This window comes from Oryzias latipes, chromosome 9, assembly GCF_002234675.1.
Source record: "Oryzias latipes chromosome 9, ASM223467v1".
NCBI classification, from domain to species: Eukaryota; Metazoa; Chordata; class Actinopteri; order Beloniformes; family Adrianichthyidae; genus Oryzias; species Oryzias latipes.
In genome coordinates, this window is record NC_019867.2 from 14462655 (window position 1) to 14489770 (window position 27116).

At 37.6% G+C, this 27116-nt stretch overlaps 1 protein-coding gene across 3 annotated transcripts in view; it reads right to left on the reverse strand.

Annotated features, from left to right (window-relative positions):
- The window catches only part of edil3 (EGF like repeats and discoidin domains 3), a 130896-nt gene that overhangs the window by 40171 nt on the left and 63609 nt on the right, over positions 1–27116 (reverse strand). For all 3 annotated transcript variants that reach the window (XM_011479264.3, XM_011479263.3, XM_011479262.3), the window contains one exon: positions 14053–14234. In XM_011479264.3, coding sequence (XP_011477566.1) covers positions 14053–14234 — 182 coding nt within the window. The remainder of the gene's footprint in view (positions 1–14052; positions 14235–27116) is intronic.

Consider the following 27116-nt stretch of genomic DNA (forward strand, 5'->3'; position numbering starts at 1 on the left):
TGACATTTATTCTTTTTGAAAAGAAAAATGCCACATGTACATATCTAAAACTAAAAAAAACATGATTTTCATCAGAGGGGGTCCTTAATGACCCATAATGTATTTACATGTTTGGTTTTCATTTCTTTCTTGTCAGGTCATCTGCTTTGTCATATTTTTGTTTCTTCGTGGGTTTCGTCATGTTTACATTTATTTATTAAATGTTAAAGTTTCTGCCACCAAGCTTGGTCTCCTGCATTTTGTCTCATTCATGCAATGATGGCAGTTATTTTATTTTGAAATTTAAAGCTCTTAAATATAGTATTCTAGTGGAAAGAAGAATAGTTTAGTAAATAAACTGACAAATATTATATTTAAAAAAGGAAAGCAAAAAAAAAAACATTCACATTTCTCCTGGTAACATTAGGGATTTTTATTTTTAAATCTGGATGTTTATTATTCTGTATAGAATCATCAAGAACAAATTGGGCTAATCACAATTAATTTAATCTTCAGTCAAATTGCCACTTAAGGGGGGATGAGAGAAAATTGTCTTAACATGCTAAGAGGTGGGATCTACTCAAACTTGCATTCCTACACTATTTTTCAACATCTCCATAGAGATAAGCCTGTCTTGCACTAATTAGAAGCCCTTTTCTAACTAAAGGGGCACCATTGGGGTAATTAGGAGTGATCCCTCACATTTTTAATGACCACTCAGAAATGCTCTTCTGTCATTTCAGTGCTTATAGAGATAGACTTTGTTGATCAAGTAAAGCAACACTAGAAAAATCTTCCTCAAGTGGCTCCATGAAGGCAGACATGTCACATTTTTGTCATTTTGAAGAAACCACTAATTGAATGACTGTGTGTGAGATTCACACAAGAGACTGTTCCATAAAAGCTGCAAATGTGTTAACAACAAAGCTGCTCTGATTGATCGGAAGAAAAAGGACAATGACCCAAACCATGTGAGACAATTTAAAAGAAGCTTGAGGAGGTGAAAATATTTTTTTTTTTTTGCAAAAGCAATGTCACACTGATGAATTTATTAAATGTTATATTCAATACACTCAATTCTTACATACAGACCAAAAGTTTGAACACACCTTCTCTTTCAAATAGTTTACTTTATTTTCATGACTATGAATATTGTAGATTCACACTGAAGGCATCAAAATTGTTAATTAACACATGTGGAATTATTTACACAACACAAAAGTGTGAAATAACTGAAAATATGTCATATTCTAAGTTCTTCATAGTAGCACCTTATTATTTGATTACTGCTTTGCACACTCTTGGCATTCTCTTGATGAGCTTCAAGAAGTAGTTACCTGAGTTACCTGAAATGTTTTTCACTTCACAGGTGTGCCTTGTCAGGTTTAATAAGTGTGATTTCTTGCCTTATGAATGGGTTTGGGACCATCAGTTGTGTTGTGCAGAAGTCAGGCGGATACACAGTTGATAGACCTACTGTATAGACTGCTAGAATTTGTATTATGATAAGAAAACAGCAGCTAAGTACAGAAAAACGAGTCGCCATCATTACTTTAAGAAGTGAAGGTCAGTCGGTCCGAAAAATTGGGAAAACTTTGAAAGTGTCCCCAAGTGCAGTCACAAAAACCATCAATAAAATTAATTTGAATTTGATGAGTCCAAATTTGAGATTTTTGGTTCCAACCATAGTGTCTTTGTGCGACGCAGAAAAGGTGAACGGATGGACTCTACATGCCTGGTTCCCACCGCAAAGCATGGAGGAGGAGGTGTGGTGGTGTGGGGGTGCTTCGTTGATGACACTGTGGGGGATTTATTTAAAATTGAAGGCATACTGAACCAGCATGGCTACCACAGCATCTTGCAGAAGCATGCTATTCCATCCGGTTTACGTTTAGTTGGACCATCATTTCTTTTTCAACAGGACAATGACCCCAAACACACCTCCAGTCTGTGTAAGGGCTATTTGACCAGGAAAGAGAGTGATGGGGTGCTGCGCCAGATGATTTGGCCTCCACAGTCACCAGACCTGAACCTAATTGAGATGGTTTGGGGTGAGCTGGACCGCAGAGTGAAGGCAAAACGGCCAACAAGTGCTAAGCATCTCTGGGAACTCCTTCAAGACTGTTGGAAGACCATTTCAGGTGACTACCTCTAGAAGCTCATCAAGAGAATGCCAAGAGTGTGCAAAGCAGTAATCAAATCAAAAGGTGGCTACTTTGAAGAACCTAGAATATTACATATTTTCTTCAGTTGTTTCACACTTTCTTGTTATCTAATTCCACATGTGTTAATTCACAGTTTTGATGCCTTCAGTGTGACTCTACAATTTTCATGGTCATGAAAATAAAGAAAACTCTTTGAATGAGAAGGTGTGTCCAAACTTTTGGTCTGTACTGTACACACATTTTAGACACTATTGAATGCGTTGGATAAAAAGATGAGAAAATGTCATTATTAGCCGTGTTGCTAAACTGGTGCTGGTTGTCACTTAAGTCTGTGCCAGCCTACAAATAATGACCATAGCAGACTTACTGCTGCCTGTATGTATGGAACATAAATTCTTCCATTTAAAAAAAAAAGAAGTAAATGCAGAGAAATATTGTTCCCTGTCAGAGTAATCTGATGAAACTCTTACAAATACAACATAACAAAACACTAGAGATTACTCAAAAAAAGCAACAACGGCATCCTCTTTTTGGGTCCTCTGCTGATGAGATCAATCAGCCTCCAAATGCAACTAACCCAATGCTTTCATGTTTACATGGCTTTCATTATGTTACCAAAATAAATTTTCAGTTTTTACCTCAGAACACAGTTGGGGGGTTGTTGTAGGTTGTGAGTTAGCAGCTGTTAACGGACTCAAATAATTACTTGGCAGCTTCAGTCCAAAGGTATCACAGAAAAGCAAGTGCAGCAGGAGTTCAGAAAGCAGTGATCATCCTGGTCTATTTCACAGAGCCAGGCTCCTACGCTGGGATTACGCAGAAGCAAACTTTTGGTTTATTAGTCATCACACTAATTTGCAAAAAACAGATAACTGAGGATTGAGGCAAGTAGAGGACATATCCAGTTTTAAGTCTTATTAGTAAAAATGGTCTTTGCAAAATGCAAATTCAGATTTTGTATTAAAGACCAAATCTGATAAAAATCACGTTTTGCGTTTTTAACATGTTCTTGTGGCATTTATATATATATATATATATATATATATATATATATATATATATATATATATATATATAAAGATCATAATGGCATGATATAATGCTATGTATGACTTTATTCAATTATGCTATGTATGTCTTTATTCAAAGTGTTGCAAAAAAAAGGCGTTGGAAAAAGTTTGGAGGTGTGTCGAAGAACGGCCAGAGAGCTCCAAAATTGTTCACCATTTTTCTTGCACAGCTAATGTTAGCTTGGGGTTGTGAGGGGCTGTAAGCTAGAGATAGAGAGTGCAGAGAAAAGGATCATGTCAAGGGGGGCAGGCTTACTCTAGAAAATGTAGACAAGGTTGACAGCTCCATTTGGTTTGTTTTTCTTTTAAATTGCTATCCTGGAACAACACTTCTAGTCCTGCTAGCTCTCCGACTATGATATATTGATTACTTCATTCATTTCCTTGCTGCTTTGTGTTTACTCATGAGCCAGTCCAGACCAAACTACACTGGGAGCAACACTCACCTGAAGACTGGTCAACACATAGATTAGCTCTTGTTTTAACAGCAAACTTCTCTGTTTGGAAAACGCTAAGCAGCAGTGTTTACACTAACCGGTGGGAAACTGTTCTTTGTCAAAACTGGTGTTATGATCTGGTAAACTTGTCTGTGTATTTTTTGTTGAGGTTGTTGATTTTGAAACAGCTGGAAACTGCAATTTCTATTATCCACAATCAACCTAGGGCAACTAAGATAAAGTGTTCTATAGTTAGTGTATTTATGAGTTAAAAACAGACAAATGAACAAAAAAAAAAGAACGTGTGTTCATAAAAGTGCAATTAACTAAAAACTTTCCAGGAGTTAACCTGTTAAATAACCCCAAAAACATTGTGACACCTGCATTGTCAAGCCAATTTGCCTAATCATTTGAATCACTACATTTTAGACAGATGGAAGAGCATGAACATGATGTCCAAAATCTGTCCAATACAAAAGGCACTCAGCTCTGATCTGCTTGCTCAGCTGTTGGAAAAAACAGGTTTAAAAAAAAAAGACCTTGAAGTCTGAACACAGCACTAGCAGAAAAAGTAAATTATCAGCAAAGATGAATGTGTTTAATGTGTTTATTATAGTTCCATCACGCAGCATATGCAGAACATAAAAAAAAACCTTTCTAAAAACAAAACAACAAAAACGTGCGGTGATGACCGTCTTGCGGTTATCGTCACACCCCTACTTGCTACTCCTTTTTTTTATGATATACAGTAAACCCTTGTTTTTCGCGGGGGTTACGTTCCAGAAAGAACCCGTGATAGGCAAAAACCGTGAAGTAGAAACCTCTATATCTTTTAACAATTATTATACATTTAAATACTCTATTATACATTGAAAAGACAGAACAAACCATTTTACAGGCTCAAGCATTTGTTTCACCAATAAAAGTACCTTAGAAACGTTTTTTTCTACAAATAACTTCTGTTCTGTACTGTCAAATAATAATTTTAATCATCAATGTGAACAGAAGGCTTCAAATCGCGGAGATTAGCCCCGCCCACCAAGACCCAAAGAATTGTCATTATAAAATAATGATTAAAAAAAGTACAGTGGGACAAATAGGTGTATTTAACTGCTCTAAGTCCAGACTAAGCCGCTGCATCCTGACTTTACTCTGCAGTGTTTTCTTCTTTTGCAGCCCGCGGTGCAGCTGCAGGTGTGTTTGTTCGGGGGAAGAAGAACATAGTGATCATAGTTGGTGTCGCTCTTTTTTCTTCTTCCCAAAAACATCAAAAACATCCTTATACACCGACATGCCAACATCAAGAGAATTTGCACGTACATAATGTAAATTTGGCAAGCTGTTTTACGTACGTGTACATATTAAACTGCAACGTTATTGACGCACAGGTAGAGAAGAAGCTTAGTGACTTTTTAGCCAATCAGAATGCAGAACACAATGCACGATGCAAATCCGTGAAGTAGCGAAACCGTGAAAAGTAAACCGTGTTATAGCAAGGGATCACTGTAATTTCTTTATTGCAAGTCATTCGAATTATGAACAGACCAATCAGGTGTCTCAATATAAGTGGCTGCCACACAAAAATCGACTCAGACCGACTTGGACCACTCACTGCTTACTGACACAGTGTGGTTCCAACATGGTGGCATTCATATAGCCAAAAAGTGATGATGTAATCAATTTCATTTTGATGACGCCAGGTACAAGCCATTTTTCATGGTGACGTCATACTCACTCAGTCCAGTATAGTCAACGGTACAAGCACAAGAACAAACAACAAGCAACAAGTCTGTCGCAGAAACACTAAACATGTGAAGTGTTAATAAGTGCATCACTACAAGAATTATAGAATGACTTACCGGTACATCTTGTTGTGGTTTTATTTTCATTATTTTACCTTCCTTGAAGGCCCAAAGCGCTTTACAGTCACCGTCCTATTCATTCATTCACACACACATTCACACATTGATGGCTCTGGTGCCGAACACTGGAGACAACCTCCTACCAGAAGCAAATGGTAAGAACAAGGATATCAAGAGAAGACTGGTAAGAAATAAATGTAACTTTGAATGTTTTCAAATCCCAGCATCACCACAAGAAGAGCTTTGCTATGCCAGTTCTATTTAAGCCAGATCTATTTGTAAGTGTTCTCCCTTGATTTATTTACATTTTATCTGCATTTAGAGACTAAGGCCCTTAAATGGTTGTCAAAAGAAAAATGATTTATAGATAATAATTATAGCAGAAGGTCTTAGTCAATATATGACAGCTGGCCTCTTAGGAATTATTGTGGCCATTTTTCACTGTTTCTCAACATTTCACTAACAGAATGGATAATCGATTCATCAAGAAATTTGTCAGCACTAAGATCGATATAAAATTTAATTACAGTCTGTAGCCACAGCTATGAGATATACAAAAATCTAGTTTTGTGGCTGTGCAGTAAATAACTTGTGTTGCATGACAGTAGATCATGAGATCAAGTTATTTCTTGTACTGTGAAAAAAAAAACTGTTTTCATTCCACATTTATGAAGAGACACCCCTCATACTTTATTTAAAAATCAAAATAATTTATATACAACCAGCAGTAAAATCCTCGGTGACGAGTGAAGTTTGGAAATGACTTCACAATGGGTAGTCCTCAGGTGTCTGCATTGATGAGACAATTCGATTTGAAAGAAATGTTCTAAGAGAATCTCACAAAATCTATAATAGATTAACTGTCTAATGCAATGTAGTTTTTCAAAGTGACTATGACACAAATGTCTATGGCCATCAGTTGGATTTCACCTCTCCAATCCACTTTTCTACCATTATTATGTACAGATTTTCTTCAATGGTCATGGAAGATGCAAGGAAGCATAAAAAACTGTACTTGATCTGTAATTCTCAGATACAAACTGGTCTGTGTACTTTTATGTTCAAAGCTCTTGTGAAAACGGTTGCAGATCAACTGTATGTGTTTTCTGTAAGTTCCATTCAATATTTATATATAGAAGGATGTGTAAGTAGATCGCAGGCCATCCAAAATAAAAAAACAGAATTAAAAAAAATACCCCCAAAAATACATAAGGCAATTATAATCCTTGCCTTGAAGTAAAGTATGTCACCTGATTGACATGCAGATCGGCCAATCAAACAACCTTTGATACTAAAGTCACAGCACATGTGTGTTCCCATTAAACTGAGTGCCACTGAGTTTTTCTTCCTCCTAAACATCAGAAAAGTTTAAGAATAACAATTGTGTTCTGCATCAGACTTCTAACCCGAATTCACCGGTAATGTTGCCTTATATTTTAGTTGACCAGCCCGAGGTCAGCCATTCAAAAAGAACCTTGAACAGAACACGCACAGAACATTTCTGTAGTCGGCACTATGTACTGTGGCATCGTTGACATGACAACTACAAACACATGAGTTCAATTCAACAAGCTACTGAAGGAAAAAAAATGACTGACAAAGTTTTTGTCATGTTGCAATCTTATACATTCAGATACATTTCTCAATATAATTCAGTATAATTGTCTGATTCACTTTAAAATCTGCTATTCATAGTAAGTCTTTGTATTTAAGGATGTCTAAGAGTAACAACTGAATTTTTTACAATTGTATGTGAATTTATGCATATGTATATGTATTTTCCAAATAAAGTCCAGACTAATAATCCTATATATAGCTTGATATATGTGTGTATAGATGTACCTTTCTGCTGTTTGTTTATTATGGCCCGCAGCACTCACAGAGTGCAAGGACCATATTGTAACTGGTACGAGGGTCGAACACTCAAAAAGTCCAAAACATCAAAAAAACGCGTCAAAACGCCAAAAAATGGGGTCAAAAGTCGCCCAAAGCACAAAACGACACAACAATTGTGTAACGCAACAAAAATACACACACACACGCACAACACCAACGCAAAAACGTCAAATTTGTAATCGCAAAAATGACGATAATAACACGAAAAAGCCCCAAAAAGCCCTCAAAAGAAGGGTTTCAAGCCAAAAAGACCTGCCCAGCCTATAGTAAAAGACAGGCCGCATTGAAATACATAGGCCACCTGACTGCAAAAACTTCTATATTGTTTCTGCTTTGTTTCATTTTTATTACGTTTCTTCTTTCTTACTGCGTCTTTGAGCTCAAATTTGAACCCCGCCACATACTCGAAAACTCACCAAAATTGGCACACACCTAGGATAAATTCAAAATGAATTTTCGGCGAAGTGAACGCCCCCCCCCAAACCCGATGACCTCACAGTCGGCAAAACCGTAAAAAAAATGAATGGGGCCGAAATCTCAAATGGAGCCGATTTTTTTTTTTTCAAGATACAGTTACGAAACCAAAACACGGGTGTTGGAGATATCCTAAAGAAGTTTTGAAATCATTATGGGATGGCCACACGACCTACGGCTTGGCGGCCATTTTGTGGCGAACTCAGAGAAATGGCGATTTTCGTGTTTTTTCACAATATGGGAAAACGAGAATTTTGTTTGAGCGATTTTCATGAAATTTCACACACATGCCACTAGCACGATTCTACAACTACCAAAGAAGTTTCGTTGACCTTTGACCTTGGCAAGGGGCGGCCATCTTGAATTTTCATAAAAAAGCACCTTTAGTAACGGATACAAACGAAAACTCGTCCTAGGGATTTTTTTCGATCTTTTTGAAACTTCTCGGGCATCAATGGCAAGCTACTGTGGACAAAATGTTGGAATTAGAAGTTGTAGAATTTGAAACGCGTGCGCGTGGCGAATTCGCAACCGTCGCCATTTTAGCTAGCTCGCACATATTTTATCGGAATAGCCTGAAAATGAAATATGCGATTCCTTGAACCACACTGAACAAATCGATGTCACATACGACAAAATCGATAAAGGAATGTGGCCGTGGTAAACAAAAAACGATCGCAAAAAAAAGTGCTGACTCGGCTAAAAAAAAAAATTCGGATTTTTTTTTTATGAATCGGCTAGCGAAACCCAGATAACTTTGTCGGGTATATCCAAACAAAGTTTTGAAATCATTACGTGATGGCTACACGACCTACGGTTTGGCGGCCATTTTGTGCCAAAATCTGCCATTTTGAGATTATCGCGTTTTTACACAATATGGAAAAAGGAACTTTTTTTGAGCGATTTTCACGAAATTTGACTCGCATGTCCGTAGCATAAGTCTACAATTACCTCTGGAGTTTCGTCGACCTTTGACCTCGGGAAAAGGCGGCCATCTTGAATTTTCTATAAAAAACACCTTTGCCACTGGATTCAAACGTAAACTTGTCGTTGGAATTTTTATCGATCGTCTCGAAACTTTTTGGGCATCAATGGCAAACTACTGTGGAAAAAATGTTGGAATTAGAAGTTGTAGATTTTGAACGGCGTGCATGTGGCAAGCTAGCAAAGTGGCGCACTGTTATAACTCCCATGCCTTTCAATACAATACAGTGAAAATTGAATGCATGCATTCATGCCTGAAACTGAATACATTGAAAAACACTGGATATGGACATATAAGGAATGTGGGCGTGGTTAGCATAAAACCACTGTTGCTAAGGACAACTAAAAGTTTACTTTTACCGATTTGTCCGAAACTGAAGTCAATCTGTTCGTCTTCTCAAGGTGACCAAAACATAAAATGGTTGCTATGGAGATAAAATCAACAGAATAGCCGCCATTTTGGAAAAAGTGGGGTTTTTATCAACTTATGGCTTACAGCTCTCACCAATGGAGGAATGTGTTTTTCTGAATCAGTTGATGATGCTGATCGCTATGCTAGCACTTTTAGCCACATTAGCATAGCTAGCATAGTGAGCATAAATAGCATTTTAGGTAATGTGTTTTTCCGAGTGAGTTGATGATGCTGATCGCAATGCTAGTACTTTTAGCCACATTAGCATAGCTAGCATAGTTAGCATAATTAGCATTTTAGGTAATGTGTTTTTCTGAGTCAATTGATGATGCTGATCGCAATGCTAGCACTTTTAGCCACATTAGCATAGCTAGCATAGTTAGCATAATAAGCATTTTAAGTAATGTGTTTTTCTGAGTCAGTTAATGATGTTGATCGCTAAGCTAGCACTTTTAGCTATGTTAGCATAACTAGCATAGTTAGCATAATTAGCATTTTAGGTAATGTGTTTTTCTGAGTCAGTTGATGATGTTGATTGCAATGCTAGCACTTTTAGCCTCATTAGCATAGCTAGCATAGTTAGCATAATTAGCATTTTAGGTAATGTGTTTTTCTGAGTCAGTTGATGATGCTGATCGCTATGCTAGCACTTTTAGCCACATTAGCATAGCTAGCATAGTTAGCATAATTAGCATATGCAGTTTTGACTAGCCATTATCAAAAGTGGGCGGTGAGGGCGGTGGTGCGTAGAGTTGGGCGTGGAAGGCGGGTTGCGTCTGCGGGCCATACAACGCCGCTTGCGGCTTTAATTTTAGTTTCATTTTGTTTTGGTATCTTAAAATAAACAATTCCCAATCCAATCCAAAAGTAAATAAATATGAAAATGTCAAATTATGATTACATATATCTTGGTCATTTCAAAAGTAGCTCAAATGCCAAAAAAGCGTTGGCAGCCACGATTTAGAGCCTATAGCACAGAAACAGCTCTGCCCAAGGTAACCAATGATCCCCTCATGGTATATTTTTCTCGTTAAAATCAAATAAATGTTATCCAAATTCAAACAGAAGATCTATTTTATGACCTCTAAGATGGGAAGCCAAATAAAGTACCTGCAGAATAAATGTGTTGGTAAATGTCCACCTCTTCTGCATATGTTCTTAATTTTCTTTTTTGATTCTAATTAAGTAGGGGTACTTTTGTTCTCAGGTTAATAAATAAACCAGCCTTCCCTATAACATGTTTTTCCTTTTTGGCCAAAAATCCAAAATTGTAACTATTAGAATAAAGTAATACAGCCCTACTAATATCAACCATGACCCCAGTTATGGAGTTCTATTTTCTACCTATATAGCATCAAATGTGTATGTTTAATGGGAAAAATATGCAAATTATAAGGCATATGTAACAAGTGTTTTAAGCCTTCACAATTGATCATATTATTTGTTTTTCCAGCACAACTGTCTGAGGCTACATCTTGTTGATATTGGCCAGCCGGGCAGCATATTTCCCACGAGTACTCAAATGCAATTTAATGTGTGAGCCAGATGTAGTGAGGGTGTGGAAAGCTGGTTGTTCACAGGTGTGTGAGCTGCAGAAAGCTTTTGTCCACACACACACATCAAAAACGCAGTCATATTCAGTGATTGTATGCTTGTCTAAAACTCTAGATGCATTATTCAAAGAGTCTTGGCCTTTATTTAGCTTTTTTTTTTTTTTCCTGATGTATTTGTTAGGATGCTGGAAAAGACAAGTCAGATTTGGCCCGAGACATTCCAAAGTGTAAGACGAGCCTGCTGAAACACAGGAGGCTGTACAGAGAGATCTCAACCCAGATAGGGTTGTCATCCGTCAAGATCAACATGTTTAGTATGACAGACATGTAGTTCCACCGCATCATTCTATCCTACAAAGGAACGCCACAGATCGCAAACTCAATCCCAAAATATTGACTGTACACTTCTGTGCTTATGTCCTAATTATCCAGGCCTCTCTGTAGAAACACACAATGCCTGCAGCATCCCACGCAACATCCCGCGTGGTGTCATTAAAGCCAAGCACACTGCTTGAATGTTTTACGTACCGTTTTTCTCACACTCTCTCCACGTGCCATGCTCCTTCTCTCCTTCTCATTTTTCTCACTCATTCTTCAAATCCATTTTTGCCCCATCTTACTATTATCTTGCTGCTATACGCTGTCTCCCTTCCAGATCGATCTGTCACAGTGTGGCATGTTGATCTATTACACCCCTTTTATGGCTTACTGTCTGTGTATCATACATCTGACAGCGGTATGCTTCAAAGCTCGCCGTACATCATTACAGAGGTGAATATATAGTTCAAATAATAGATATAAGTAAACTTACAGGAAAAAAAAAGAAATAAGAATTAATAAGAACCAAAAAGTATAGTATTATGGATAACTTTTGAAGGAAAAATAGACTGCCTGGCCATAAAAAAGACGCCATTAGGACCCAACTAAACAAATAGTTTTTTAACGTTAACAGTTTTCTTAACAACCATGTTGAAAAACACATCCTGTGCTTTTGGAAAAGATATTGCCCTACTTGACATGGGTCAAATTATTGGCATGCAGGTAGCAGAGAAAGCATCTAAGGAAATTCCAGAGGCTTCTAAAATTGGGCTAAGAAATGTCCAAGGCATTATTAAAATCTGAAAGGATAGTGAGGACCCATTGTCTGCAAACAAAGATTGGAGTCTGGAGCAATAGAAGGATGTCATGTGGTGCGATGAGCCCAGATTTACAATGTTCCAGATGGATGAGTGCATCTGGGTAGATAAAAGCAGCTGAATTGATGCACTAATCATGCCCCGTGCTAACTGTACAAGCCTGTGGGGGCTGTGCTATGATCTAGAGTTCCTGCAGTTGGTCAGGTCTAGGTTCTGCAACAGTATGTGTTCAAAGAATAAGGTCAGCTGACTATCTAAATATACTGAATGACCAGGCTATTCTATCAATGGATTTTTGCCTTCACTGATGGTACAGGCATATTTCAATGCCAGCATAGATTGGGCTTAATTTGTGAGAAAGTGGTACAGGTAGCATGAGACATCATTTTCATATATGGATTGATCTCTACAGAGTCCAGACTTTAGCCCCATTAAGAATCTCACGGATGAGCTGGAGAAGGCTTTGAGCAATGCTCAGACCATCAACAGTGCATCTTGGTGAAAAATTAATGCAACACAGGATGAAAATAAATCTTGGGACATTGCAGAAGCTTCTTAAAACAACACAGCCCAACAAAAGTTAGTGTGTGACCTTTTTTTTTTTTTGGGTGGTTTGTTTTTGGCCAAGCTGTGTGTGTATGTGCTGTGTGTGACAATGTGATCAATACTAAATAAAATTTTTGAGAAAGGGTTGTATTTGAAGACAAATGTTGACTGTTTTCAGCAAAATAAAGTGAAATCAGGTACAGGATCATTTTAAGTCAGGGACAAGAAGAAACAGAAGACTCATTACAGTCATTTAGAGCGTTTTCTTGTAAAGTGAAATCCTACAGCACAGGTTGTTCAAGGGCTACAATCCAGTTACAGTTGAAATTAAAAGTAACTGGGTCAGGGCAGGAGTGCGATGACAGAATCAAGGGATGTGATGTGCAGGTAATCCATTTTATCGATCTGTTTGTGTCGCTCTTAGAATACAAGCATGGCTTAATGGCTCAGCATGGAGGTGAGCAGAGCCTTAGAAACAGTGGAGTTTCATGCATAAGAGCTTTACTGACGCAAAAACAGACTCACCAGTCTGATTTTCAATTATATGGTTGTTCATTGTAAAAGACCTGTTTGCAGTTATAGACACTGGTGTAAAAACAGCTGAAATATGGACATAGACATTACTAGTACAATAACAGGTGAGTATAAAATTAAACTCAGCAGGTTTTCTTAAAAGCTCAATAATGATCTGTCCTTAATTACACTTATTTTGAAAAATATCACCAAAACAAACACATGCTAACTGGTGGTTCTTTGACGTAGTACGCGAGTCATTACAAATGTGTCTTTTAACATTCCCAACCATCAGTTGCCATGTTCTTATATGCGCATGGTGGAGAGTGCAGAGTCAAATCTTTTTATAATTGAAATCTTTGAGCGCATCAATGTCAGAGTCAGAGACTCAAAGAAATTAAGAACCCTGATAAAGAGAATAAGCTTCTTAGTGGGGATCACTCAATTACTTGCGGTGATTGCGCAAAAACGATTGTTGCTTAGAATGGTTCACCATGCCTTGTCATAGCAGCTCTTTATGATGTTTATCCAAAATGAAAGTTTTTGAAATATTTTTTTGATTACTATAACTGAACTATAACCTTTCTGTGTATCTCTACTTAAAGCTGTTCATTTGAGGGACGTTGATCACAACTATACATAGTGAGAACTCAGAGTAAATGAAAAAAACATTATTGATGGACTATAAACACTATATCATACAAGGGTGCAACAATACACACAATTACAGCTTAATCAAAGTGGCATTTTAAAACTTTTTTCATATTTACATCATCTTGATCTTGCACCTTCATTTTACTGCTTTTGAAAATGTTTGCATGTTTGAAAATTATTTTATTTAGTTTCCTAGGATTCCTTTAAAAGATTATTTCTTGTTTTTAGTAGAAAGGTTTTATAATAAAATTGTAAGAGCAAAAGATAAACATAGGAGCCTTCTGTGATTAAGACAGCACCTGCATCTTAATTTAGTTCTGCTTGGCCCCGGCTCCACTCTGTGTGACGGCCATCCTGTTACTGTGCTTTACCTGGATCCACGGCCATCTGTCATTTTCGGCAGCAGTCCAGGCATTGACCAGGCCCTTCTTGTTGAGCCGTGCAAAGTATGGGTACCACTTCTGCAAGCCAAAGAGGGCGCGGTGGGTGGAAGAAGCTGTTATCTGTTGGTTGGAGATAATACCACCCTCCATGCCCAGTGGTCCAGAGCATTCTGGAGAGAAACATAGAGACACAAACCCTTAGCAGCACTCTGAAAAAGCATACATCCTTTAATGGACAGCATGTATAGTAGATTCGTAAAGGTACCAATTATTTCATCTTAAGAGTAAGTCATTTTTACATTTCACACTAAACCATTTTTTTCTTAATATCTTTGTTCTCTCTGGAAATCCCAATCTGTTAAGTTATGTTAATCATAGCAACTAAAGGTACTTCATTCTGATTCTTGGTTTCATTCTCTGCTTCAGCATCATCAGAGTAACGTCAGCATTGATTTCTACCCCTCACTGTGTGGTAACTAGAATCACAAAACAAAAATTGGCTCATTTTCAAGGAAGGAAAATCGTTTCACATGTTGCCAATCAAAGATCTCAACAAAACGTATCTTCTCATTCTTTTTTAAACATTTTTGAAGTCTGAACAAGACTTTAATTCGTCCATCTTATTTATTGGGGAACAAAATCTGCCTCATTTGTAGCCAAAAGGCCTTTTGGACATCAGCATGCATTAAGTCAATTGGAATTGTAAAAGCTCCTAATAACTTGGAAAATTTGGACAAAAGCTTCATGGTGGAGAAACTCTGGTACACCAGACTGTATAAACAAGCCCTTAAAATGATGATTAAAGTGATTAAAGTGTTATCTAAAACAGCTGTAGTGTGTCTGGTTTAAAAACTCGAAGTTCTTCCAAATTATTCGGCTCTGTAAGACAATTATCTCCACCCAACACATCATCATGTGCACCTCTGCTTGTAATATGGAACTGGCTCACTTAAAATTGATTGGAGATTAATTTCACAGACTTTGTAATCTGGAATAAAACAGAATCTGGCTTGCAGTTATGGGCATAGAGACCTTGCATCATCACTTCTCTTCTTGCAGAGCTCCTGCAATAAAGCCTCCCAAAGGCTTTAATGAGGATGTGCAGCAGGTTTAATTAGTCTTTACATCAGGCAAATATCTGGCAAAAATTTAAGGAATTACAGTAAAAGGGAAATTCGTATTTTTCAAAATATAAATCTGAGACAACAAAAGTGGGGAATTTGTAAGTGGATCTTGTGTCTGGACTGTTGCTAATGTGGACATTATCACAGGTAAAGGCAATCAATCTAAAAAAAAATAAGATAGATAATTTCTTTGTATTCTTATCTTAAATTGCAAAGGTGACACATCTATAAAGGCTAAAAACTCAACACTAAATAAACTTTCAACTTAAATGGTAAATGAAATATACTTTTACAGTGCTTTGCTACCTTCTTAGAAGATAAAGCCCTATAAAGTCACAGTACCATTCACACACACTTACTCTGGATCCACTACCTAACACTGGTGCCAACCTATAACCACCAGGACCAATGTGGGATTCAGTGTCTTTTTTTTTTTTTTTTTTTTTTTTTTTTTTAACTTGTTCTGTCCAACAGCTGAGCAAACAGATTAGAGCTGAAGGCTTTTTGTGTTGGACAGGTTTTACTATCACAAAAAGAGGTTATATAGCTTCAAGAAACTAGAGTGTAGATTTGTATAAACCCCTTTTTTTCGTATTATTTTTTATTTATTTGTTACATTTAGTGTGTGTGGGGAGGGAGAGGGGAAGAATGTGAGGGGAGGGTGGAAGAGAGTAAAAGGAAGAAAGGTGAAAAGGTGGGGGATACAAGCACTGATTTGACTAAGTTATTAATTTAAGCTGTAACAATTATACCAGATCTGCTGGAAAGACGAATGTTACATCAAAGGTGAAAATCTGACACTAAGATGAGCGAGAAAAAAAAACTGTCCATCAATACACTGTAGGTAAGGAGGAGGGATGAAGCAGACAGGGAGCAGTGTGGAGTGTGCACGTGCACGTGGGGGTGGAGATACATGCATGCTGCCGACGTGAACCGTGTGTTCATAAAGGGAGCCAGATCCTACCCAGCCAGACCAGCCAGACCAGGAGAGGGGAGGAGAGCCCCCCAGGCCAGAAGCCCCCCCAGCATCCGGACCCAGGCAGCCCGGGAGGGGAGGAGGAGGGGACCGCCCACCCCACCAGCCAGGCACAGAGAGGGCCCCCCTACAGGGGCCCCCCCAATGCCCAGAGGCTGGGATTCAGTGTCTTGCCCAAGGACACTTTGACACATTGATGGGAACCAAACCTGCCACCCTCTGTTCAGAGGATTACTGCTCTACCTCTGCACCACGACGGCCTCAGCTTGTTATTTGCTGCATATTCCCACAAATAAAAGTTTTCATAGTTGCATTCATAGTTTATCTGTCTTATGCTGATTTTTTTACAATAAAAATGGATTACAGGGGATTACAATTCTGGAACATCTGGGAGTTTAATAAATAAAACTTAATGTAGTATTTTTAAGCAAAATATAAAAATGAAACAAACACGCAGTTAACCATTAATACCTCTTAAATTTATTGTGTATTTTTATGTATTTATCTCATAAACTGTTGCATGGACAAGTAAAGATTAATCAGCTCATTTTATAGCTCACATTGTGTCTGGTCACAAGCGGTTAAAGACAGTTGGTCTGTGTAAAATCATGAAGCAGAGGCAGCAGAGGGAACTTCAAAGTACCAGAAGAATGAGGACATGTCAGGCACAGACTTCAGTCAGAGCCACAGCTTGCTCATGCTGACTGAAGTGTAAACTGTGGCTGAACTGTGTCCATGCAAACTGCCTTCAGGGGACGCCTCAAGCGCTGGCCATCTAAAAGCAGTGATGCCGCCTTCGCCATTTAAACAATCACCTAAGCATTTCGGCGCCAACACACAGGGAGAAAAAAAAAAATCACACATAACAACAGATAATGAAACTGACAGGGCTGAGAGCTGTGAAAAGATTTTCACACTCAAAGAAAGCAAAGAGTAAAGTAGGAGTGGAATAATAAAACAATCCCTTGCACGACATATCCAGCTGCTAAACCAGCGGGCTACTGAGACACTGAGTAATGTCTGAAGATGGTCCATGGAGGATAGGCAGGAAGAGAGCAGAGACAATGTTTCTGGGTGTTGGTGTGTCGGTGTGTATTGACAGAGATGAGTTCATATTGTTGATGCAAGTATGGTAAAACACTCTTGCTTTGTTATTCTTCATTGCATGTGACTCAGTGCTTGCACTGACGTGTGGGTGGATTCACCAGACTCCTGCTGGATTTCTAAAGACACTCAGATTTGGAAAGAGATTGAAATCTTTTAGACATGAGTTTGTTTTTAACAAGTTCTTTAGAAATTTTTAGTTAAATGTCCTTCTATAGTACTGTCATTCGTTTAAAATGTCCAAATGTTTACTCTTTCCAAAATATTTGTCAATGCAAGATTCAATTTTGTTACTGCTAACATCTCTTTTTTTAATAATTTGTAATACCACACATAATTCTACTAAAAAAGTAAGAATTATAAATAAACTCACACAAATATCAGACAGTACACAATAATTTAATTACATTTAACTCACTCCTGAAATATTATATGTTGCATATTCAAGGTATTTTGACAAACTGCATAATGAAATAAAAAAAAAAGTTAAACACCAAAAATTTATTTTTTCTTTAGATTTGTATGACTATTTGCAGCTAAATTAAGTTCACATTGTGTTTAAATCGGACGTTTTTCTGCATATGGGGTGTCTTATATTTGATGATTTAAAAGACTGATTGTAATTTTAATACCAAAAACAAGCTTGGGGTAGAATTCTAAAGGGGAAAAATATACATTCTTGTTTTTTCATATATTTTTCAGGCAGCAATTTTTTTGATTTCTTTGGTTCAATTTGCATCTCTAGTTATATGCAAAATCATTGTTATGACCAAAAATAATATTTCATAAAATTGAACTGAAAACAGAATAGACTGAGTAGTTTAACCAGCTCTTCAACAAACAGATCGGATCTATCTACAGCTCTAGTACAGACAAAAGGAAGAGCAATCAGAAAAACACAATAAAATTAGAATTGAACAGCACCTTTCTTTAGTAGAACATCATCATATAGATCAAGTAATGGAGCTTAATATCATTTCTGCTTGGCAGTACTCTTGCATCATGTTGTTATGTTATGACAAGACGCCGCTTCAAAGCCACAATCCTTTTCTCCTCACAGCAATGATGGGCCGCCCCTAACGAGCTACCTGCCAGTCGTCCATCAGAGCAGCAGAGGCAGACGGCCCTCGGGCCTTGCCCTGCTGGCCCCTGAGCATATATCAGCACTGCGACAGCAGACATCGACAAAACCAGCGCTGCCGTGCGCTGACAGCTGAATCCATCACCCATAAGCCCCACCTACACCCTAAACAAATTACTGCTCCATTGAAATTAATGCCAATACACAGCTACTAATGAGTGTGAAGCAGAAAGAGAGGATGAGAAAAAAAAAAAACAACAGCAAGAAGAAACAGCAGGTTCCGCAGGTGAAAAGTGATGTCGAATGAAACACAGCTGCATGCAAACATTTGCATCCTCATCCAATTCAGAATTAAGCCTAATCGAATTCTTATCATTAAATAACTAACAACACAATGGAATAAAGAGGGGGGAAAAAAGTATTACTCATGCATGCTTTTTCTATGATTAGCCTGATAAATTGACATGGCTTTTCAATTACTTGAAAAAATAGGTTGACTGTCTTACTTCAAAAGTTGTAAGAAGTATTTATCTGAAACTATGATTGTCAGACTTCCCTCCTGTCTGGACATCTGTTGCATCTGCCTCACAGAATCCCAATCAGAAAACTGAACTCTCCTTTACACACCAAAACTTTGAATTTGACGGGTGTATCATCTGCATAAAAGTGTACACATGCATGCAAGTCTCTACTATTTGGCACACAATTCTACACAGTCTGTTCTTCTACTTTTGCAATATTTTACATATGACCTGTTTTTTTTTGTTTTTGTTTTATAATTACAATAACTGTGTTTCATTTTAGCTATGTTTGATCAAAGAGCTTATTATCTTTTATAGTCTTTATAACATATTCTAGCTAAAATACATTGCTAATACACCTTTTCTTTGGGGAAAAAAATGCATGTATGGTATCCTGGCCTACAAACCAGATATATAGGGGTAAAGAGTGTTTTCACACGTGATAGCTTGTCAAAAAGTCTTGTATCTGCAAGCCTTTTGGCATCAGCCTTGTACTTTTCCAGCTGATCTCTTTATTTTCAGACTACTCTTCTTTTCTTTGAATCATCACTGTTGAGTCATATTCTTCCCACAATTTAAATTATATGTTTGTTTTACGTTTTCTATGTTTCCGTCCTTTTGTAATTTGCTTAAACTGGTATATTAACTGCTATTTGACTGAGACACTAACAATTTTTTTGTTCCTTGTTTTTTTTTTTTTTTAATTCACTAAGTGTGCTGTAGAAAATTGGAGCTCAGCTAACTGGTAGTTGAAAACTTGTTGAGTATTATATCAATACTTTGCTTTTCACTCAATCAACTGGCTTCACTTGCATTAAGCAGGGATGCCCCACCCTGGTCCTGAAGATCTACCACTCTGCCTGATCTCCAGCACTCCTTTCACTTCTTGCAGCTGGTTACACCTCGTTTTCCGTTACTGACAAGGCATGTCTCTGTGTTTTCATGATTGCACCTTCAGCACCTTGATCAGACTAGTTTGTCTGTCTAGTCTTCACCAAAGTCCAATAGGGTTTTCACCAAAGAGCACTTTTTAGGTAAACAAAATTGTGAAAACCAATGAACCCAAGACAAGAATCATTGGGACGGACACAAAGAAGGATGGATCTATCTATTCTGCAGTGGGCATCTTACCATCGCATGGGAAATTAAGAACCATTTCTTCAGTCTTCTGTTGTACACTCTTGCTGAGCACATTTGAACAGCATGTTCTTACGCTTCAATGAGTGGACTGACACCATTTATAAACCAACACCAAGGTTCAACGTGTTGTGTGTGTAGAAAGGATCTTCTGTATAACCTTAGCTGTAATGAGTGGCTATTTAAATTCGAGACATGCAAAGACGTAAACAATAAAGTGAAAGATTTTATCAAACATCGTTTCCCCAAGGCCTCATGTTTATAAACATGAATCCAAGTTGTTTAAGTGCATATCAATCAATGTATTGTTTTATTGTTACCTCTGCACCGAACAAAACAGGAGTATTTCCATTTAATGAAAATGATTCACTATTTATAGTCCTAAATAAAGGAAAGAAAGAAGTTGGTACTCTCAACAATTTAGAATTTTCAAAGCAGCTTCTATCATGGTTGCTGCACTTATTTCAACATATGTGCTTTCATATTACAAATAATTATGTAATAGGAAAAGAACAATAATCTCAACGAGGAATGTAAAGGTCAACCCTGTAGACTAAAAAATACATAACTTTAAATCAGTTTATAATCAGATAAACTAAACATATACAATTATGTATTCTAAATATAATACGGAAATTATAAATAATATTTGGCTGCTTCACTTGGATATAACAAATGTCGAAAGTTCACAAAAACATTCCTGTCTCCTAGAGAAGATATGTGAGAATCAACCACGTGGCAAAGGAATCATTTCATTTTTATATAGCTTAGTGTGGGTTAACTGATTATTGATTTAATGCTTTTCTTTTCCTTTTTTAAGGTGGCTTTACTCTAGTCTTCCACTAGCCTTTAATAATAAAACTCCATAATTCTTGCATTTATTTGACTGTTTCTGGCTCCTGAGCGTTTCTTCCTCCGAGAAAAAATTTCTCACTCAATATAATACAATTCACAAAGATAAATAGAACATAATTTCTCTCCTCTAAGCCCGTCAACACTAGGTATCGCAGCTAACACTGATATTGTGTTTCCTGCTCTTTCATAATAAATTGTGTCAAATGAATGAAAACTTAGGAGCAAAATGCCTTTTACGCATATTTGAGAAATAAAAAAGAAAATGGTAAAACTTTTCATCAATCAGGCTTTTAGTTTCACTGCCCTGATGTTGAACTGCTCATCAGTGGATAAAAGTGATTCTGAAAGCAGGGAATTAGTATGACTCATTGGGAGGCATTTAAGCAGACACACACTCAGCTGGAACTTATCCCCTAAAAGAGCGATGGCATAATTTCACATCCCTAAACAGTAGAGTAAAAAAGGAGATAGAGCCTGGCTGCTACAGACGAAAACATTTACATTCACTGTTTGGCAAAAAATTATTGCAAAAATACATACATTCTAAATAGTATGCACTTTTCTTGAAAACCTTATAGCCCAACAACTTTTTTGTGTATTAGTTAGAAACTTTCAACAGATTTGTGGGTGGTGATCAATTATTTCATTTAGCTTGTTTTACCTTTTTTCATATTTACAATCCAGTCATCAGGAACAATGAACATTTGATAGTTATTGTTTAGTTTTGTTACATCGGTCAGACTATAATATTATTACAATTTTTTTGGTTTGTCGCAAACTAATCATTTTTCTATCTTTTATGTTGCTTTTATGTGCAAAATGTTGCTAAATAGCACTGTTGCATTTAATAAAAATGCATTTTTTCACTTTAGAATTTACAAGACAGATCAGGTCCCAAACCTGACATGTAGAAACCACTTTGAAAACACCTACTTTAATATTTTCACCTGCCTTTAATCCTGAAATCAGAAATGTGACTGCAGATGCAGAATAAGAAGCCAATACGAAGTCATTGTACGCTGGAAATCTATAAATTGTTTTAGATTAGAGTAGACCTGACTGTGGAAATTTCAGCAGTTAGATGTCTAAAGGGTACTGAGCCCTCCAGGTGCCCAGTGGTTAAAAAATAAATAAATAAATAAATAATCTGATAAACTAAAGTTTATCAGAATATTTATTTATTGAAAAAGTTTAGCAATCCGTGCGCACAGTTATCAGATGGTTTTTTTTTTTTAACCACTGGCACCTGGAGGGCCCGTAAAAGGTTGTACAGTACTATTCTGTACATAGACTTTCTTTTTGTCAATCTTTTTCAGCTTGAGCTTCTTCTTAAAGCTACATTTAAAACAACTGTTGCAAAATGATGGAATGTCCTACAAGCAGCTAAGATCTTGTACACCAGGGGTCACCAACCTTTTTGAAACTGAGAGCTACTTCATTGTTACTGAGTCATTCGAAAGGCTACCAGTTTCAACAACAAACATGATCAGTTTGCCTTTAGTTATACATTATTAATAATGATTATTGATACTCATTCATGTGAAAAGATTCATCACTTTATTTATTTCTCACATTAATTATCAACAATGACAACAAGTCGAGAAACAGATCTCAATACTCAGCTGTTTATTCATCTCAGTAATTGTTACATTTTCAGATGATCACTTACATCCCTACATTTCATAGGAAAACTGTCCCATTTTCACTGTTATACCATGTTCATCAATAATGTAGTGCTAAAGAAAAATCAACTTACATATTTTTAAATCTTGTCATATTTTGGACTAATGACCAAATCTGCAGTGTTTTTAACAAAATTATAACTGCTACATGTCATGAACACACTTTTATATTATATAACACATATGAAACATTTCTTCAATATTTTAATTCACCTTTGCCATGGCTCTGCAGTGTTTCCACTGACAACATCTAGTGTGACGTGGGTGGGAAGACTGACATTGCATGCTGTTCACCAGTCTATTGTAATCTGGTGTGTAACTTGATACTGCAATTCTGAGTCTTTCAGATGTGCATCAGTGAGTTTGTTTTTGATGAAGAGGTAGGTTGAACCAAAGGTTGAACCAAACAGGCTAGCAACCTTCATAGCTGATGTGCATACACCACCGTAATTATCTGTGTCAAGAAGGCACCAAAAGTTGGGTGCAGCCTGGTAGGCTTTGAGATAGAGCTCATTTTGCAATTTTATGATTTTAATCATCACCTGTCCAGCATCCAAGTTCCCCGTATTCGCGGGGATTTTTATATAGCCTATATGCTTATATAGCATACAACGGATTTCCGTCCATTTCTGAGTCCGTTTCTGAGTCAGCTGATGCCATTTCTCCATACAGGAACTCAAACAACAGTTATCGCGATTCAGGAACAGCTAGAACCAGCTGTTGAGCTACATCTCCTCCCCCCTTACTCAGAAATTCATCCAGCACCTCAATCAGGACCATAAATATTTGGACAGAGACGCATTTTTTCTAATTTAGTTTCTGTACATTACCACAGTGAATTTAAATAAACAACTCAGATGCCATTGAAGTGCAGATGTTCAGCTTTTATTCCATGGGTTGAACAAAATGATGGCATACAAATCGGAAAAATTAAAGCATTTTTTAAACACAATCCCTTCATTTCATGGGCTCGTAAGTAATTGGAAAAATGAAATACCTGAAAACAAAATGGTCATTACTAATATTTGGTTGAAAACCCCTTTGTTGGCAATGACAGCCTGAAGTCTTGAAGTCGTGGACATCACCAGATGCTGGGTTTTCTCCTTCTGAGTGCTCTGCCAGGCCTTTACTGCAGCGGCTTTCAGTTGCTGTTTGTTTGTGGGCCTTTCTGTCTCAAGTTTAGTCCTCAACAAGTGAAATTCATTCTCAATTGGGTTAAGATCAGGTGACTGACTTGGCCAAGAATATTCTACTTTTTTGCTTTAATAAACTCCTGAGTTGCTTTGGCTGTATGTTTTGGGTGGTTGTCCATCTGTATTATAAAACCCCGCCCAATCAGTTTGGTTGCATTCACCTGGATCTGTGCAGACAGTATGTCTCTGAACACCTTAGAATTCATTCGGCTGCTTCTGTCCTGTGTCACGTCATCAATAAACACTGAACGCCCAGACTATCACACTGCCTCCACAGTGTTTTACTGATGATGTAGTGTGCTTTGGATCATGAGCTTCTCCACGCCTTCTCCATACTTTTTCACTTGCCGTCATTCTGGTAGAGGTTGAGTTTGCTTTCATGGGTCCAAAGAATGTTTATCCAGAACTGTGCTGGCTTTTTTAGATGCTTTTTAGCAAAGTCCAATCTAGCCTTCCTATTCTTGAAGCTTATGAGTGGCTTGCATCTTGCAGTGTACCCTCTGTATCTACTTTCATGCAGTCTTCTTTTTGTGGTAGACTTGGATATTGATACCCCTACCTCCTGGAGAGTGTTGTTCACTTGGTTGGCTGATGTGAACGGGTTCCTCTTGACCATGGAAATGATTCTATTTTTTTCCAGCCATGGAATAAAAGCTGAAAGTCTTCACTTCAATGGCATCTGAGTTGTTTTATTTAAAATTCACTGTGGTAATGTACAGAAACAAAATTAAAAAGAATGTGTCTCTGTCCAAATATTTATGGTCCTGACTGTATGTGACCCTTGGGGGCAACCTGGTGCCTGCAGGCACTGTGTTGGTGACCCCTGTTGTAGTACAGATTCAGGCATTATATTTTTTCAGGCGAAAGTACAGAGTCAGGCGTTATATTTTTTATAAACACCTTCAACATTGGATTGTTCAGTTTGAATTATCGTCCGGCCTTTTTTTGTTTTTTTTGTTTTTATAAGACGGTCAATTTAGACCATAAAGATCACCTACTCACTGCTCCTAAGTCTACTGACAAACCTACTGATGTTGCCCTTTGAGCTGGCTTAGTAAAAAATCATTGCCAACTGACAGAGAAAAAAAAAAGTACAGCTGACGGTTCTTCTTGCAAAGCAAGTTATGGTTAGGGTTTTTTTTTCAGAACCTCTTTGCATCTCTGCATCTCCCTAGGCATTGGCTTCTGAATCGGCAGCCACAAAAATATGAGGAGCTTTGATATGAATCCAAATCTCAAAATCAAAGTTGTGTTTGTTGCTAGCGGCTACAATGTCAGGTTGCATATAACAAAAAAAAGACTGTAAGACACTCACAAACAGGAAATGATGAGGCATGTGTGGAATGACTATAGAGTTTCTAATTGCAAATGTGGATAATTTGTTGACAAGAATCTTTAAAGATCTTAAAAAAAAGAGTTCATAGACACTGAGGAACTTATAAGATAGTGGAAAATGTGTAAAGGGAATTACTTAATTTTTACTTTTCAATTGCATTTTTGTGATGTAGGGCTGACAAAATAAAATATGACTTATATTTTTTCTTATATATCCTTATATATTTTTTCTTATATATCCAATATATCCAAGTCTCACATTAGCCGCGGTTACATGGGCAAAATATCTTGATCGGATCAATGGTCGGATTAAAATTCAACCGTGCACATGCGCACAGAAAAGCTTTTCCGATTAGAACAAACGTTCACATGGTCACACTTTCGGTCGGAATAAATCATTTGGGCATGCGCAGTAGTGTTGAAAATACATTTATGCAGCAGCTCAGTTATATACGAGACGATCTTCCAAACGTGCTTCTATTAATGTTATGAATATTCTAAAGCACCTGTTCGTTCATCATTTTATTTTTAATCCGTGTGGTCCGTGCTTTCTTTGTGGAAGAACGGAGCTCCCAGGAGGGGCTAACACGCGCTAACAACATTAGCCTTGTTTGATGAACACAAAATCCATGCGGGAAATGCTGCAATCTGCAGCTTGGCTGCACGTAAATATGTGGGAATAACATCAGTCTTTATTTTGTCGGGACACGACTGGAAAGACAAATCCATGTGATTGTTTGAACAGTTTCTAAGGACTGAGCGACATTCTGCTTTCTTTTCATTCTGCTCGGACACACGGTTCTCCTGCGTCCGGCAGCCACTAACTCAGAGCGGCGGGACGGATCGCAGTCCGAATTCTCACACACATAACAAAACTACAAAACGCACAAGTAACAAAGCATCCTCCCTCCCCTCAAACACAAAGTTATTAATCCAGCTGCTCTTTTCAGAGACACAGTTCGCTCGGTCCACCGGCACCCGAGCCAGGACCGCGCAGGGTCAATACGTCATGGGGCACGAAGCACTCCTCCCCCGCACCTCCCTCGTGAGGCGTGTAAGAGAGGGGAGAGGCGAAGAGCCAGCGGGGCGAGAGCGGAGCGGCGCTTTGCACCGGGCCTCCGCAGAGCAGCCGGTCGGTCCTGTTGAGATCCAAGGCTTTCTCTGGAGCAAAACACCGTCTATGCATGACGTTAAACCAGAGCAGTAGTGACACACGATCGGAATGAACCGTTTACATGAACAATGATCGGATCAACAATCGGCAAAACCCACCTATCTCAATCAGAAAGAAATTTCGATCAGAACGAGTCTGATCGGGGCAAACTATTCCGAACGGCGTGTTTACATGACGCATTTTCTTCCGATCAGGCGTTCTTTCCGATTACTTTTGCCCATGAAAACTCAGCTATTGTTGACTACACTGAAACGTGTTTGGCATTAACATGCATTTGAAGTGTTAACTGCTGCATGAATGACTTTTTGTTGATGCAAAGTATATCTATGGGACTAAAATATCAATGACAATTATTATTGTGATGGATAATCTAAGCTGGTTGTTGGCCAAGAGGAGGGTGTTAAAGTAAAGACATGGCACTGAAAAATGATTTATTGTGAATGTTGTTCATGCAGTATTTACTTGCGTTACAACCACACATTTGGAAAACATGTGAAATCATAATTTCAATGTATGTGTACAGCTTTGATTTTGTAAAAAATAAATAAAATCAATTGCACTGAATGTTAGACTTCCAGTTGATGCTAACATTAGTGAGTGCTTATTTAACTTTATAGTAGTATTGGACTTTTTCTCCTCCAAAACGTTTGGAACAGCCCTTAAGAAGCAGTAGTGCATGTCTGGTTAAGATTTTTATTCAATAAAAATGTTATGTTTAAGATTTACTGTTAACATCTAAGAGATATTTATTCATCAACACATAGGATTCAAATGTTGCATGTCACTATCTGGAAACCTTTAATTTTATAAAACCAATAAAACCACACAAAACAGTGTGTCTCTCCTTTTGTCCTATACAGAGCGCATGGA